The sequence below is a fragment of the Poecilia latipinna genome, unplaced genomic scaffold (assembly GCF_001443285.1).
Source record: "Poecilia latipinna isolate Pla-1442-1.1 unplaced genomic scaffold, P_latipinna-1.0 Scaffold536, whole genome shotgun sequence".
NCBI lineage: Eukaryota > Metazoa > Chordata > Actinopteri > Cyprinodontiformes > Poeciliidae > Poecilia > Poecilia latipinna.
The window spans coordinates 184,812-201,641 of record NW_015113152.1 but is presented as its reverse complement, the minus strand read 5'-3'; the positions used below and the strand labels follow the sequence as shown (position 1 = coordinate 201,641).

At 40.0% G+C, this 16,830-nt stretch overlaps 1 protein-coding gene and 1 long non-coding RNA gene across 2 annotated transcripts in view; both read right to left on the bottom strand.

Annotated features, from left to right (window-relative positions):
• Positions 1–3,251: 3,251 nt before the first annotated feature.
• On the bottom strand, positions 3,252–6,873 carry LOC106952720 (uncharacterized). The gene is made up of 2 exons (XR_001426034.1): positions 5,979–6,873; positions 3,252–5,947 (listed from the first exon to the last, which is right to left on the bottom strand). It is a non-coding gene; the product is annotated as an uncharacterized LOC106952720 (long non-coding RNA).
• A 685-nt stretch (positions 6,874–7,558) lies between these two features.
• plekho1a (pleckstrin homology domain containing, family O member 1a) overlaps positions 7,559–16,830 on the bottom strand; it is a 26,915-nt gene continuing 17,643 nt past the window's right edge. The window contains exons 3-10 of the mRNA XM_015041036.1: positions 16,061–16,201; positions 12,726–12,830; positions 12,550–12,651; positions 12,175–12,474; positions 11,083–11,180; positions 9,259–9,421; positions 9,073–9,185; positions 7,559–8,443 (exon numbers count right to left, since the gene is read on the bottom strand). Coding sequence (XP_014896522.1) covers positions 7,669–8,443; positions 9,073–9,185; positions 9,259–9,421; positions 11,083–11,180; positions 12,175–12,474; positions 12,550–12,651; positions 12,726–12,830; positions 16,061–16,201 — 1,797 coding nt within the window. The 3' untranslated portion in view covers positions 7,559–7,668. The remainder of the gene's footprint in view (positions 8,444–9,072; positions 9,186–9,258; positions 9,422–11,082; positions 11,181–12,174; positions 12,475–12,549; positions 12,652–12,725; positions 12,831–16,060; positions 16,202–16,830) is intronic.

Genomic DNA, 16,830 nt, shown 5'->3' with positions numbered 1-16,830 from the left:
GGATGGATGGATAGATGGATGGATGGATGGATGGATGGATAAATGGATGGATGGATGGATGGATGGACAGATAAATTGAAGGACAGATTAATGGATGGATGGATAGATGGATGGATGGATGGATGGATGGATAAATGGATGGATGGATGGATGGATGGACAGATAAATTGAAGGACAGATTAATGGATGGATGGATAGATGGATGGATGGATGGATGGATGGATAAATAGATGGATGGATGGATGGATGGACAGATAAATTGAAGGACAGATTAATGGATGGATGGATAGATGGATGGATGGATGGATGGATGGATAAATGGATGGATGGATGGATGGATGGATGGATGGATGGATGAACTGATGGATGGATAAACTGATGGATGGATGAACTGATGGATGGATGGATGGATGGATGAATGGATGGATGGATGGATGGATGAACTGATGGATGAACTGATGGATGAATTGATGGATGGATGAACGGATGGATGGATGGATGGATGGATGGATGGATGGATGGATGGATGGATGGATGGATGGATGGATGGATGGATGGATGGATGGACCAGCATCAGATTAATGGTAACCAGTTCAATGTTTGTTCCTGCAGTAAATGTAAATGAGGCCTGATGACGTCATGAATTGGAACCGGAAGTGCTTTAATGTTCGGCTGAGTAAAGGAGGTCGGAGCTTCGGCTCCCATCCCCCTCCGTAATCCTCACTGCTTTAACAGAACAAGCTGTAACACTGACCTGGAACACCGACTGTGTGTGTGTGTGTGTGTGTGTGTGTTAATAAAACATGTAACACACCGCCGTAACTCTCCCTCCCCCTCCTGACGGAACCGAAGCATCCGTGCCGAGTCACACAGATTCGGTGTGAATAATTTACTCTGATGCGAACATGAACGGTCCGCCATGTCTACCGGTAAATAAACCTGTTATTACAGAACAAACATGGAAACCAACAGATGCGCAAAGTATTGGCACCTGTACTGCCTGCGTATGGGGTGCCGTTTGAACAGCTACACTGTAAAAAATTAACAGCCTGTCATAGAGAGAAAAAAAAAATGCGAGAATTCATTTTTCAAATTCATATTTTCATGAGGTTATTCATACATTTTCCAATGTCAGAGGTCCAAGCTAAATATTTAATTCACATGCTAAATATTGAGTTTGCAAAATAAATATTTAGTTTTCAAATTAAATATGTAGTTTGTAAATTAAATATTTACTTACAGACAAAATTTTTGGTATTTATCGATTCATGAGCTAATCTAAATTTGATTGGTCTAATCGATCGACTAACAATTAATTGACAAGCGGCCATTTTCTTAAAAAACTGAGTTATATTGCACAAAGAGAAAAACAGAACCACATAAAGTGCATTTTTCATCCCACATCTGATTCTGTTTGGACTAATTCTTTTTCTGGTATTACCTCCGCCATCTTTGTTTCTGTATGAACTGGATACGCTTAAGGATGACCAGTGACGCCCTCTGCTGTTTGGCGGCCAAACTACAACACTTAAAGAAGGACTAAATAATTGAAACTAATTTTAATCTAATAAACAATCAATCAAAAGCTCATTAATTCTTTGTATATTTATTTCAAACACTGACTAGATTTAAGTTAAACATAATAAGAAAACAGATTGTCTTTGGTTTCTAAAAGCTGGAACTTCTCCAGGAAACAGAGTTGTGATTTACAGCAGTGTGATCTGGCAGCTTTAAGTTTGTAATCTCTACAGGCAACTTTATTGATTTTGTTCAGTAAAACTAAACATAACAACTTATATCTATTCTTTCTTTATCATGCATTCAGTTTCTTCATTTTGCAAAAACCAAATTCATAAAATTCTAAAATGACACTCCAGTGGTGTTGCAAATATCCTTACTTTACACGGCAATGTGGACTCTGTCCTCTGTGTTTGTTAATCTTGATTAATTGTTAGAATAATTACTAAATTAATTTTTAGTAGCAGCTCTCCTGTAATCATTTTCAACTCACACATCTTCAGAGTTATTGAAAAAAAAAACATTAATTTCCTATAATGTCGTTTAAACATAGTCAGAAGTAACTTTCATGTTTTTTTCAGGAAGGATGAGATATTTATAGGGGTATTTAAAAATAATGAAGCCCCTCGTTCTGCTGCAGATCTGGGTTAAATCCCCATGAAGTGCTGTGAGTCTGTTCAAAACGCCCGCTAAGTGTTTTATTTGCAGTTCATTGGTCCTGGGCGTTTTGTCCTGTCAGGCCATCGATGCTTCCTGGGAGTCTGTTCCTTTAAGGTGGGCCTGGTTTTCTCATTCTGTGCGTTTCCTGCAGCGACACACGAATGCAGCGTCCATAATGGCAGCAGATTAGTCATCAGGAAATGCTCATGCATGCATACATGATCACCCACACACACACACTCGTAGCGATGTTGGTGTGTGTTGTGGATGGAGGTGGAGCTGTGTAATGGAGCGATGCTCTTTGTCCTGCCCTACATCTGCTCATCTATCCGCGCAGCTCAGTGACCCATTCTGTGTGTTTGTGTTGATGATGAGATGAGAAGTCACATAATGAGGATTCAACAACCTCATGGGCACAAAAAGATGACAATTTCATGCAACTTCTTAGAAATACAAAGGCACTGTCTGTGGTTTTTCTATGAAAACATTTTTCTTTTTACAGCCTGTGACAGCTAAATGTTTTTTAATTATTAATAATTTCAGACTGCACAGGAATAATTAATATTGTGCACTTATGTTTGAATTACCATCTTGGTATTTTGGCTATAGTTCAGAGCCAGACCTTTTCTAAAAGTCAAACCAAAGCTTCAGTAACTTAACAATTTGAGAAACTTTTATAAAATTTCTTATTTGTTAAAACTGTCACCATGTCGTGACAGTATGAGAAAAATAACCCACAAATGATCTCTCTTCCCCCTCCTCCCCGAGCTGCTATTGTCATCTGAATAAATGGGCCACTCCTGTCCAAAATCAACCAATCAGAGCCTGGAGGCGGGTCTCAGTGCTGCCAATCATACTCATGTACTCTAATAAATGTGTTAATGGCTAAGAAACAACTTACCATTACAGAAAAACTGTTTATCCAGCATCAAAGTCTTACATTTAGGTAAAAATATGTTAAAAACACAAATTGACTCTGTGTCCTTAATATACAAGAACATCTTTTAACTGTTTTGTAAAGAAATAAATATTTTACTGCAACTATTTTTAACACAAGAAAAAAGTAATTAATCTGAATTTTGGCATCATTTAAGTAAATGTCAAGGTCTTCTTTATTTTATTTCACAACTTTGCAGTTGCATTGTGTATTTGCAGCCGTGTGAGTTCATACAAGTTAATCCAAAATGCACACACATACATCACCATCCACATATTAGTCTAACAACCTTATTTTTTTTATTATTATTGTTATTTAAACAAGAAATAAAAATCATCAGCTGGTAAGGTGAGATGAATCGACCTGCTTTGAGTCAGTTTGACTCAGAAATTTTCTATAAACCCGTCATGGTGTTGAAACTAACCTAAAGCAAAACAAAGCAGGGGAATCTGCTCACCTTACCAGCAGCTTAGCTTATTATAGTTTGCATTAGCATTAGTTGCACAGAAAATCAGCAGTGTTTTTGTTTTGGTGTTCCCATAATGCATAAAAAACATGAACAGATACATCTGAAGTCAAGTAAAATCAGCAAACCACGCAGGAACTCATATTTCTATATAAACAGTGATTACAGCATTGGATTCTGCCTAGAAAATGCTTTTTTTTTCAATGTGCATAAACATGTAAATAAATTACAAATTAATACATTTGTTTCACGTCCTCTCAAAATCTCACAGTACAAATAACTCACAATGTGATTTAGCTCTGCCAGCATTGGTGCTATTTTATCCATGCTCTCAGTATTCATGACAAATGTGCAAACACTCACAAACTGGAGAAAAAATGTTTCAAACATTGCGACACTGCAAATTTAAAAAAGAAAGTTATATCTTACAAAATGTGACTTTTTACATAGACAATAATCAACCTTAACGGAACATTAGCAGCTCTTAATATCCTTCATGTTCCCAATGAAAACTGAACTTTTAAAGTTGTGGAATTTATTCTGCTGTAAATTTGTAAAATGTACGTTCAGATTTATTCGACTTATTCATTGTATCATTAAATAATCAAGAAGTGATCAGGAACAGCAGTTATTTAGCCAAATCATACATTAGCTGGCATTTTTCAGTTTGTCCTTGAAGATAACTGTTTGATCAATGTTGTAACAGCTAAATAAAATTAATGTGAAGCGACCCTCCTGTGACTAAAGGCCGTTAGCTAGCAAGCTAAAGTTTCAATCGAACGGATGATTTGAGCTAGCTAGCTAACCGTTGCTAATGTTACCTGTTTTTGGTGCCGTCTACATGCAACCATAAAAAAAAGACAGGTATTTTTTTATTGTTTCTGGTTTGTGAACTGGCTTTAAAACAACATTTCACGGGCGCAAATTGTATTTTAGTGCCGCTATAACCATGTTTTATGAGTTGTTTTTTGACGTTGCAGCCTACTTCACCGAACGACTCTTCTCTGCTTTGGTGTATTTCTGCGGTGGCGCCACAGCGCCACACACAGGCCTGGAGTAGTTACTACAGTATTTTGCGTTATATTCAGAGTTTTTTGAGTGGATGAACAAACATCTGGAAACAACAGCATAGACAACAACCGTTTTTCGAAACATCAACAAATATAACGATTGTTTTCATGTCGCCAAGGCCTCTATGTCTTTGAAAATATCCGTGGGTGTGTTTGTAGATGGGTTAACTTCAACTGCATCATAAAAAATTACAAATGAAGTATGAAAATACCTTATTATTCAGAGGGGAAAAATTGAGAACTTGTAGAAAACCCAATTTTTCATCCCTAAACAAGCGTTATTAAATATCAATAGTGTAACATTTAAAAATGTGACATAATAGTTCAAGCATCATAGTTAGTTTTCATTAGTAATAAGTTGCATAATCATGTTTGTAAATTTCTTGGAAGTACCTTTATGATACCTAAGATTTTGAAAGATGTGGTAGAATTGCAGAAAAAAAGTAACTTATGTAAAAAAAGATCTCTTTATTTCTCTCTTTATTGTGATGAATTGTGGCCAATTAGTTTTTGAGGTCAATTAAATTTTCACACAGGATCAGGTTAGTTTGGCTATCCCTTACTAAATGAAATAATTATTTGGAAACTGTGTTTTGTATCTACTCAGTTGATTTTTTCTTGATATTAAAATCTATTGGATGATCTTTATATAACAGAAGCACATTTGTTAATGTTCTGATGGGAAATAATTTAAAGGGACAAATTAATTATTTTTAAAAAATCAAACATTATGTGAGGATTTAATAAAAAGTCAACTATCAGCCTCAAATATTCAGCAAATGTGCAAATAAAATCCTGATTTCAGTTTTCAATCATACAGTAAAAGCTGGTTGCAGCAATATTGTTACAAAGAAGTTCAGCCCATAGTGCAGAGTTTATAATATCTGAGCTGGTCTGCGGCTTTTTTTCAGCCTGAAATTACAAACAGATAATAATAAAAATCAGTTATTATTGCTTCTTTTTTTTCTTTTTTTTTTGCTCATCTTTTACAACTTCAAACTCCCTGATTTTGGATGTAGCTTGAAAAGACTGAGATTATTTGAAAATCAATAATAAGCTGGAAGAAAACTTGCAGCAGATCTGCTGTTCATTAAAGGAGACCTATTATACATTTTTATACTTCCGTTTGGGTTTCCGCTGCTTCTAAAAAACACCAAGCGCTTACCCATTTTCTGGTAAGTTAATGTTTTTTGGTATTTGGCAAAAGAGTAGTTTCAAATATCTCTCAATTGTTGAGCCACATTCCATTGGCACTGCGCCGTTACCTAGCAACCACAGCCGAGTTCGGCCCGTCACCTAGCAACCACAGCCGAGTTCGGCCCGTCACCTAGGAACCCAAGTGGAGCTCCAGGACGATTGGTTAGCTGGTTTTACCCATAAAACTATCCTAAACTGCTCCAGGAAGCATAATAGGTCACCTTTAAGCTACAACTAAATCAGGCGATCAAACGATTTCAAAGACGTTTTTTAAAAGAAATGCTACAAAGAAGACTCAGTGATATATCAGCAAACAAGCAGGTTAAAGTTTTAAATCAGTGCAGAAATCGGAAGTTCATTTTGTTTCTTTAAAAAAAGTCATTTTGTGCTCTTCATTGACTGTCATAAAAAGGTTTGACATCTTGGTTTTAAATGAACGGAGAGGATTTTCTCTTCAGAGACAAAGAAGGAAGCCGTGCAGCATCGTGAGAGAAGGTGCAGAGGAGCTCCTCTCCATTAAAGCTGCGTTAATTAAAATTAAATGTGGAGCTCCCGCCACAGATGGAGGTCTCCTGACAGCACAGAGGGGGTTTCTGCTTGGTGACGACAGAGCGCCAGACAGGATTAAAGTCAATAAATCCCCTGGAACGAAACGTATCCCTGGTTTTTAAATAATCCACATTTATCGTCACGTGCATCTTGTTGCCTTAATCAATGAAAATGTTGAAATCTTTTTGGAAATACGATCAAAAATGTAAAAATTGTGTAAACGTTGTTAGGTTTTTGTGCATACACTGCAAACACAGAAAATCTTACCAAGTATTTTTGGTGTAGTTTCTAGAGCAAATATCTTATTACACTTGAAATAAGACAAAACTAAATTACAGGTAACTTTTCAGCAAATAGGAGCTATATTGTCAATAATTACATAATATTGATAGGAAAGTTCTAGTTCAACTGGCAGATTATTTTACTTATGGGAAAATGTCTCGTTATCAGTGAAATAATCAGTGGAATTAGTACTTTTTTGTTAATATTAAATGGGACATATTATACAAAGTTCACATTTTGCAAATTTTTAAAACTTAAATCTGGGTTTTTACTGCTTCTAAAAAGCTTAAGTGCTTAAAAAAAACACCTATCTGGTGTCTGTTTGTAACCTCACAAATCAGCAGTCACTGCCCGTTGCTTAGCAACTCAATCTGAGGTCAAGGATGTTTGCTTTGCTTTTTTTATTGCTCTTATGTGCTGTACAATGGCTGCTGGAAAAGACAATTTTTTTTTTTTTTTTTTTGTTGACTTCCCATCCAGAAACCCCTTGCTGCATTCCCGTTGATTGTGCAGGAGGCTCCACTTCTGCTTTTCAAAGATGTATGGTTGTATGACTGTGTATCTGTTTGCAGCCATTTTAAAGTGAGAGTGTAAACATTGAGTTGGGGGCGTGGCCAGCAGCAGCATATTGGGATTTAAAGTGACAAGACGCCCTAAAACAACTGGAAGGAACTCTAAATAGGCAAAGCTTACCAGTCTGAAATCTAATTATCAGATAATGATTTTGTGCAAAACATGTAATGAACTGTTTGTATAACCCATAGATCTATCCTATCCTGTTCAAAGAAGCACAGTAGGTCAACTATAAGGAATTATTTACTTAAAACAAGCCTCTATTTCTAGCAGAAATGTTACATTTAATTTAGTTTTGTCTTATTTCAAGAGCACTAAGATATTTTAACTAGAAACTGGACCAAAAAAATGGGGTGAGATTTAGTTTTTTTTGCAGTGTAAGCATGCAGAGAAGCGCTGCCGGATGTTTGTTCTCATCAAGGAGTCTCGGACTCCTCCTCGTCCTCCGGTGACGTCGGGGAGGCCGGAGTGTCGTCCTCCTCTCCGGATGCGGTTGCCGCAGGCTGCAAAGCCGCCGCCGCCGACGTCGTCATCTTCTCGTAGGTCCTCCTGCGCTGCCGCCTCAGCGTCTGGCTCTGCAGCTCCTTCACCTCCTGCAGGACCTCCTGCGCCTCTTTCCAGGACGACACCGCCTCCTCCAGCAGCCGCTCGGCCTCGGCACGCCGCCTCTCCACCTCCTGATCCTCTTCGGGCGGCTCCAGAGGAGGAGAGACGCGGAGCTTGTCGGGGGTTTTGGGCAGCGCGGAGTCGAAGGATCTGTGCAGACCAGGAGAGTTTTGGTTCTGCTGGTTCTCCTTAATGATGCCCAGATGAGGGGAGTCGGTCTCGCTGCCCTGCAACGAACCGGATCCCTCCGCCTGACAGGAATTGGATCTATTCAAACATGGCGGCGTCTCGGGAGTCTTCTGTGGAGGAGAATAATCCTTTCTGTTGGAACCCGATGACCCCTTCGGTTTTGGAGCGTCGGAGCTCTTCGATCGAGGAGAGCCGCTCGGATCCTTTAGGCGAGGGGAGTCGGCGGCTTTAGCTGCAGGAGAGTGAGACCCTCTGGAGCGAGGTGAGTCGGCGGCTTTGGAGCGGTTCTTCTTGGCTTTAGATCGAGGAGACTCTCTTCCTCTGAGGCGAGGCGAGTCTTTGCCCCGGAGGCGTGGCGAGTCGCTGCTCCTGCTCCTCGGAGACCCCGACGATCTGCTGATGATGACAGGAAACTCTGTCAGCTAGGACTGAAACGATTAATCAGATTCAGCGATTTTTTAAAATAATCGTCAACTAATTTAGTAATCAATTAATCGTTAACTACACTGTACAGCCTCAAAAAAGTTAGATGTTGGAAAAAAGAACAACCTATTCAGAGCAATAACTTAACAAAGCTGGACAAAATACAGTTTGCATTAATTGGATTAATCAATTAATCGTAAACTAGATACAGACTCAAAAACGGACATTTACTGGAAGAAACCTCAACAAACTGAGAGCAGTCATTTAACCAAACTGCACAAAATATTTATACATTTTGCAAGTAAGATAAAAACACCTTTATCTATAAATATTTTTTACCCAAAACTCCTGAAGTGGCATTTTTTTTATATATTCACCTGGTAAAATTCACTAAAGATTGCATTTTAGGAAATAAAACATTTATTTTCCTAATTAAAAAAGTAACTGATTTGTTTATTTGCATAGTTTAACATATTTCTAAGACTGTATGGAAAAGGCACAAGTGTTTAAATGAAAAATTTGTAGAATTTGTTTATTTGATTAATCGATTAATCGTCAGACTAAAATAATCTCTGGTTGTAACAGAATGTGATGAGACCAACCTGGAGTGGGGAGAGTCTGAGCCCCTGAGGTGGTGAAGCCGAGGGGAGTTGATCCCCTTCAGGTACGTTGAGCTGCCGCCTCGTTCTCTCTCTGCTTTGGCCTTCTGCAGCTCCTATAAACAGCGACATTTACCATCATTTCACAGCTTACAGTGGGAGGGACGGAGGTTTCTGAGGAAGTCCGACCTGCAGCCTCATTTCCTCCAGCAGCTCCTGGGCTCTCTGCATCCTCTGGGCGATGAGGCTCTGCAGCTGGCCGACAGGCTGGGCGGAGGAGCCGCTGCCCGCCTCCTCTTCGGTCGGACAGCGACGAAGAGCCGAACGAAACTCTGACCGAATCATTGCTGGTCTGGAAAAGCAGATTGAGCATCAAATCATCTTATTAAACATTTATCAGCCTCTGTGTGTTCAGAGCACCTGAAGTCCTTCAGTTCCCTTTCAGTTTATGTGATCGTTCTATTTTTCTGGTCATTAGGTTGAAATGTGCAATTCAAAAACAAAATTTTACCAAGTATTTTTGGTGTAGTTTCTAGTGAAAATATATTAACAGACAAAACTAATTTACAAAAAGCATTTCAGCAAGAAACAGGAGCTTGTTTTAAGTCAATAATTGCTTAATATCGCTAAAAAATATATTAGCCCCGCAATCAACTGGCTGTGTACCGTTACCTAGCAACCCCAGCCAAGCTCAGCCTGTAACCTAGCAACCACGTTCTAGTTCCACAGGCAGTTCACTTATAACAAAACATTTTTCTCATGTTTTAAGTAAAATAATCTGTCTGTTTAGTGGAACTAGTACATTTTCATCAATATTAAGGAATTATTTACATAAAACAAGCTCCGATATGTTACTGAAAAGTTTATTGTAAGTTAATTTAGTCTTTTTTCAAGATATTTACACTAGAAATTAGACTAAAAATACTCTGTAAGATTTTGTGCTTTTGCAGTACAAATAAACTTCAGTAAAGACTTGCTGCTGTAACTTTATTAAAAATGTGATTCTGTAATGTTTTAACTTAGGAAGGAAGAAAAAGTCTCTGTGTCAATCTGATAAATAATGCAATAAAATTAAGAGTAAGTACAAAAGCCAAGTAGAGAAATCCCATCAATGCATCCAGTAGCTCCAACTACAGAAACATCCAGGTTAAGTCAACAGACCAACCATGAACAACCAAATTAGAGTCACTGACTCACTAACACGTGGTTCCGTTAGTAAACCGGAATAACTGGTGAAAATCCCAATACATGCAAAATGAGAATATGCAAAATCCAGACAGAAGCGCCTCAGTTGGGATTCAAATAGGGTAGAGGTGGAAATGTGTTATTTACCACCAAAACAAATACACAGTTAAAAGCACAAACAGGGATCACACTAAGAATCAAATTTGTACTCACAGTTTTTGTGTTGCTTGATGAGCCATGATTTTTTTATTAGTGAACACATTTTCAGATTCAGTGCTCATATTTCATTTTTCCTGCATGAGTTAAATTGATTGTCAAAAAATCCCAGGATTTGTTAAAGTGCCTGTAAAATTTAATTGACAATCTCTAATATCCTTCCTGATAGCATAACGATTAATATATTTAGACATAACAAAAAAAAATAAATCAGTGTGACTGAAATTTATTAAATCTGACATATCTGGAACTGAAGAGGATTAGGGCGACTGAGATTAAAGCCAGACTTCAGAAATTAAAATCAGAATACTGAGATTAAAGTAAAAGTTTTGAGATTAAAGTCAGAATTCTGAGATTAAAGTCAAAGTTTTGAGTCAGGATTCAGACTTTAATCCCATAATTTTTCAGAGGCTCTGCTTGTCCTCCAGATTATGGTGCAGATGAAGGAGTTGATTTTAAAACCTGTAATTTCTCTAGGTTATTGTAAAAGTGGATCAAATTAAATTACCAGAATATTTGATCCAGAGCCTCTAGCCAGTAAAAAGAACCACTTCAAGATGATTATCTAGTAATTTCCAGTCAGATTAAGAGATTAATCTATGGATGTTTCACCTGGAGGACAGGACTTCATCCATGGAGGCGCAGCGACTCCGACCCTGCATGCTGAACCTCTTCCCTGGCTGCGGCGTTCGAGACTGGGCCTGAAGGACCTGAAGGAGCAAAGGTCAGATCAGCAGTTTGTGGCATAACCCGTTCACAGATGATGATCCATTGACCATAAAATCACACAAATAGGAATTACAAAAATAAATTAGCTCAATGGAAACACACCAATTAAAAAACAAAAATCTTGTTTTTCCAGGTGAGATGGTTCATGCTGGTGTGAAACCTGATTTTTACATCCATGCGTAGCGTCAACATATGACAAATCCTGCTAGCCTGGTTGATTTGCTCCAAACAAAATGCATGAATATCGATAATTGTCTATAGTTTTTGTTTTAAGTGTCTGAAATCCTGCCAGCTGGTGATGTGACCTTCCCTGTTTTATCCACAGATTTCACTCCACAGCGTTAAGTAGTTATGAAACACAGTGGAAACCTTAAACTGCTACTGTGTCAGTTGCTCAACAGGTCGTTGCTAGGTAACCAAAGAGTGAGTGAGTTGCTAGGTAACCAAAGAGTGAGTGAGTTGCTAGGTAACCAAAGAATGAGTGAGTTGATTCCACACTGCAAAAACACAAAATCTTACCAGGTAAGAGTTCTAGTTCCATTGGAAGATTATTTCACTTATAACATGTGGAAAATGTCTTGTTATTCCAATAAGACTAGAACTTTTTCATCAATATTAAGGAATTATTTACTTAAAACAACCTCATGTATCTTGCTGACAAGTTACTTGTATATTAGTTTTGTCTTATTTCAAGTGTATTAAGATATTTGCTCTAGAAACTAAACAAAAATTACTTTGTAAGATTTTGTGTTTTTACAGTGCACCAGCATTGCTTGGCTGGTCATGAGGCTAACGTCTTCTCTCTGCCTACATCTCCCAGAATGCTGTGCGATATTTATTACTATTATTTATCATCCAGGCCTTCTTCAAACCAGTAGATGGAAACAAAACAAACTCACATTTTCTTTTTATGACATTTTCAAAGTTCGCTCAGAAACCTTATGACGGATGGATGAAACACAGCGAGTGTCTCACCTGGACTTGCTGGTTCTTTTGGACTTTGGAGGCGTCCAGGTGTGACTGTTTGCCCCAGGAGCGCTCGCTGCCTCTCGGTAGGCTCCCCGTCTTCACTTTGGGCTCTTTGGTCATCACCCGCAGCTTCGAGACGTCGGTTCCTGCCCGCTGACGACCCCCGATCCCGCCTCCGGAGCCCTCTTTCTGCAGGTCGACCCGGAAGCTGTCCTCCCAGGATTCGTCGTCGTCATATTCAAGGCAGAAACCGTCCTCTTCAGCAACCAGGTCAAGGGTCAGCATGCCGTGGGAGGATGTGGAGGCCTGAGGTTTCAGAGACGATCTCATGAAAGGTGGTAATCCAGAATAACAGGAAGGAGGAAAGGGGGATGTTTGTACCACGGCCATGAGGTGTCCTCTGGTCGGCAGCCGGCGGCTGTGAGGGATCTTGGCCCGATCTCTGGTCAGATGGTCCAGAGCGCTGTCCTCCTCAATGGTCACCTGAAAGCCCAATGGAAAGACATCAACATTTCCACCTCAAACCCTTAAAAACCTCTAGACAGACCAGGTCAGACCTCATCTAGAACTCTGTTCTTGGCCCTGATTATAGCCACGTTCAGCGTGTTGATCCAGGACTCCTTCTCCTCCGGACTCACAGCCAGAAACACCAGGTTAGGAACCTGAAAAAGACGAAGTTTAATCTTTTCTGACCAATGTTTTAAAGGTGACCTGTACATAGTTCCCACCAGTCTGAACCGGAAGAAATCTGCTCCATCTTAGTAGGCGAGCACAATGCATAGCGGGCCAACGGCTTTGAGACCAACAAAAAGGAAACATGGACACTCTTCACCAACGTACAAGAGAAAAAGAACAAAATGGCTGCTGTCAGGACCAACCCGTATGAGAAGGAAAATATGTCAGACGATGTGGACAAGCTGCCTCTGCTCTCAAACTACGAGTTAGTTAATAACTGCTTAGTGAACAGGAAGAGTTTGTACGACATGGAGGAGATTCACGACCTGGAATCATTGGACGCATACGATCAATATTTAAACGGATTCATAAAGAACGTACAAACTCTTCACGTGAATATCAAGGTTCTGGTAACTGGCAGAGTAAGCACATGTACTAACAAACACGAAGGCTACAAGTCCTTCTTAGCTAGCAGATTTCGTGACTTTTTATAAAACGTTCCAGAATATTAATCTGTAAACTGAAGCAGACATAATCTACTACACACGAGAAAGCCGTTTCAGTCACGTTTCCTCTGCCTCAGTTCAGAGTTTGCACGACTATAAGAAAGAGTAAGCAGAAGACTGGCATGTGAAAGTGTTTCAGGGATTATTCTGCTGTAACTCACGGACTAATGGGATTCTGCAGATTAAGCTTTTTCACGGGGTAAAGAAAAAACGGTCAGCGCTCGGCCATTCAGAGCCGCTCAGGGCGAGTGGGAGGGAAATAAACGTTTAGATCCACCAATCCTGACGGGGGAAACGCTCCAATGGGGCGGCTGGACAGTTGGGACGGCATAATCTCCGGAAGCAGAGGACAGACGGAGACGAGCAGAGACACATGGAAAGGACGAACTGTAGGAAGTTTTCACATCTGGAAAGGATAAATGCAGACTAACCGCCCATGAAATAGCTGATGTAACATTCTCACATATCTCCCTATGGACAGGTCTTTCCGGTTCCTCACCGGATTGTTCAACTAAAACATTGTGAAACTGGCAGAAAGTGGAGTTTAAGGGAGGAAGGAAAACAACACAGGCCTAGTGATCAGGAAACAATAAAAAAACAAAGAGCAGAAACAGGAAGGAGAGGACAAATTAACCTGCAATTCAGCAGCCATTATGTGCAGGTTAATGGGGATCTGTTGGTTCTGAAATCAGGATTTCTGATAATGTTTGGTGCTTTTCATGCAAAGAAGAAAAGACGGACGGACGGACGGACGGACGGAAGGACGGACGGACGGACGGACGGACGGACGGACGGACGGACGGACGGACGGACGGATTGACGGACGGACGGATGGATGGTTGGATGTGGATGGATGGATGGATGGATGGATGGACGGACGGACGGAGGGACAGACAGACAGACGGACGGATGGATGGACAGACAGACAGACAGACGGATGGATGGACAGACAGACGGATCTTCTTTAACATTTGTTCTTTTCTCAGGTTTCTGAGATATGTCAAAGTCTGAACTCTTAAAGTTTCTTAACAAATCAAAACATCCCAGGAAACTTAAAGTTGCCTAAAATAAAATTAACATAAAAACCAAAATAAAAACTTTCAAAAGTGCTTTATAAATACTGGAGGCATCAGGAAGTGACAGATGAACATACGTCCGGTCATAAGGAAAAACATATCTTCCAATCATTTCAGCTGAAGTTTAAAGTCAGAGTAAACCCTGTGGATTTCCCTCATAAGCCTTTTCAATAGATAATCTGAGCAGAAGAAACCGGTCGACTGAAACCGGACGATTAGAGCTGTGCAGCGTCGACATCATAAGATCTGTAAGTAAGCCTCCGCTCTGCTCTGAGTTATGGTCTGGTGGATTTGGGTCTGCATGGCCTCAGCAGAGCTGCAGCTGGAAAAAATTACTTTTCTCACACAGAGAAACAAAAACTAAACGATTCGGTGTTCGGTCAATTTTCATTAACTGTAATCATTTAAATAAATTTAAATATCTGTTCACTGTTAGAATGGAGTTAATGAAATTCTATAAGTTAATTTTTTAACTATTTACTAATTTACCGGGATTCACCTGAATGAATATAACTGAAGCAGCACATTGTGTTCTGACTTTCATTATTATGTTAGTAATGGTTTTTCTACACTGTAAAAAAACATTTCTAATTTACAGTAATATACCGGCAGCTGTGGTTTCCAGAATTTTACTATATATTTTTGCATAAATTAGATTTTTTTTACAGTGTAGGTTTAAGTAAAATTTAAAGAGTGGATTTACACCACAAAAACACAAAATCGGTCTAGTTTCTGGTGCAAATGTCTTGAAATAAAACAAAACTAACTTACAAGTAAGCAAAATATAGGAACCTATTTTAACCCTATTTAAAGTCAATATTCTCTCAACTTTGATGAAAAATACTAGTTCTCTTAGTATAGAAATAGTTATATGGGAAAAATGTCTTGTTATAAGTAAAATAACCTTCCTGTGAACTGAGTGCTTTTAAAAATAAATATTTAGAAATTTAAACAAGCTTCTATATCTTGCTGAAAATCTACTTGTAAGTTAGTTTTAAATTACTTCAAGTGTACTACGATATTTGCACTTTAATCTAGACCAAAAATGCCTGGTAATATTTTGTTTTGCAGTGTGCTAAGCTATGCTAATGAACGTCGAGGCCTCCAGACCAAATTGAGTCTAAAAACCTTGGCCAGGCCATGTAGTTTCCCTCAGAAGGTCCATCAGTGGCTCTGATTAAATCCAAGCCAAAACCGCCATCATGTGTTTTGGAGACCGCTCCAAAGCAGGAAGTGGACTATAGCAGAGAGCATTCTGGGTAAATGAAAGCAAAACAAATACAAGAGTTCAGCGCTAGCAGAAGAAATGGCTCGTAGTTTTTTTCCAAGAGACAAAAGAGAAATCCTACCATCGCTAAAATCTGACGCCACTCCATTTCTGAAGAAGGAAGTTGCGCTCAGTGTCTTCTTTAGATGTTTTTGTGTCGTTTCCTTCAGTGGTTCTTGGTGCAGCGCCCCCACAGGCAAGGAGGGGAACAGGTTTTTCAGAGGTTTTGGTTCATTTAACACAGTGCAGTGTGAAAGTGAACCACAGCAGCTGAAAATGTAACAAACGCTGCAGATTTTCTCCCCAACTGAACCGAGTGTTTTGGGTTATCAGGTGTGAAAGTCTCTGAAACTGCAGGCAGAACTCACCGTGTTTCCTCGCTGCTTGCAGCGCAGCAACGTGAAGCGACTGTGGTTCTTCTTGCTCCGACTCTTCGCCTTCCTCAGCTCCTCTGAGCGCTCGTAATCAGCCAGGTCAAACACCTCCTGGGCTTTACGCTCATCTTTAACCTGCAAACACCAACACAGAAAAAAACACTCAGATTTCATTACATCACCACTGCTTAATCCAGATGCTTGGCAGCAGCTTCTGCTAGGGCAGCAAAATCTGTGATTAAAGGAACCATGTAAAGTTTAAAATTCAGAGCGAGACGACTGCGTCCCCAGGTTCGCCACCAACCACATCGTGAAGTTCGCGGACGACACAACGGTGGTGCGCCTCATCAGAGACGACAACGACCTGGACTACAGAGAGGAGGTGGAGCAGCTGGTAGACTGGTGCAGAGACAACAGCCTGATCCTGAACGTTGACAAGACAAAGGAGATGATCGTCGACTTCAGGAAGAACCAGCACAGCCACGCTCCACTGCTCATCAACAGCTCGGCTGTGGAGGTGGTCAGCAGCACCAAATTCCTGGGGGTGCACATCACTAACGAACTGTGAACACCACGTCTCTGGTCAAGAGGGCACAGAAACGTTTGTATTTCCTGCGGAGGATGAGAAGAGCACACCTGCCCCCGCCCATCCTCAAGACGTTCTACAGAAGCACCATAGAGAGCATTCTGACCAGCTGCCTCTCTGTGTGGTGTGGAGGCTGCAGCGCCTCCGACTGGAAGAACATGAGGAGAGTGGTGCGGAT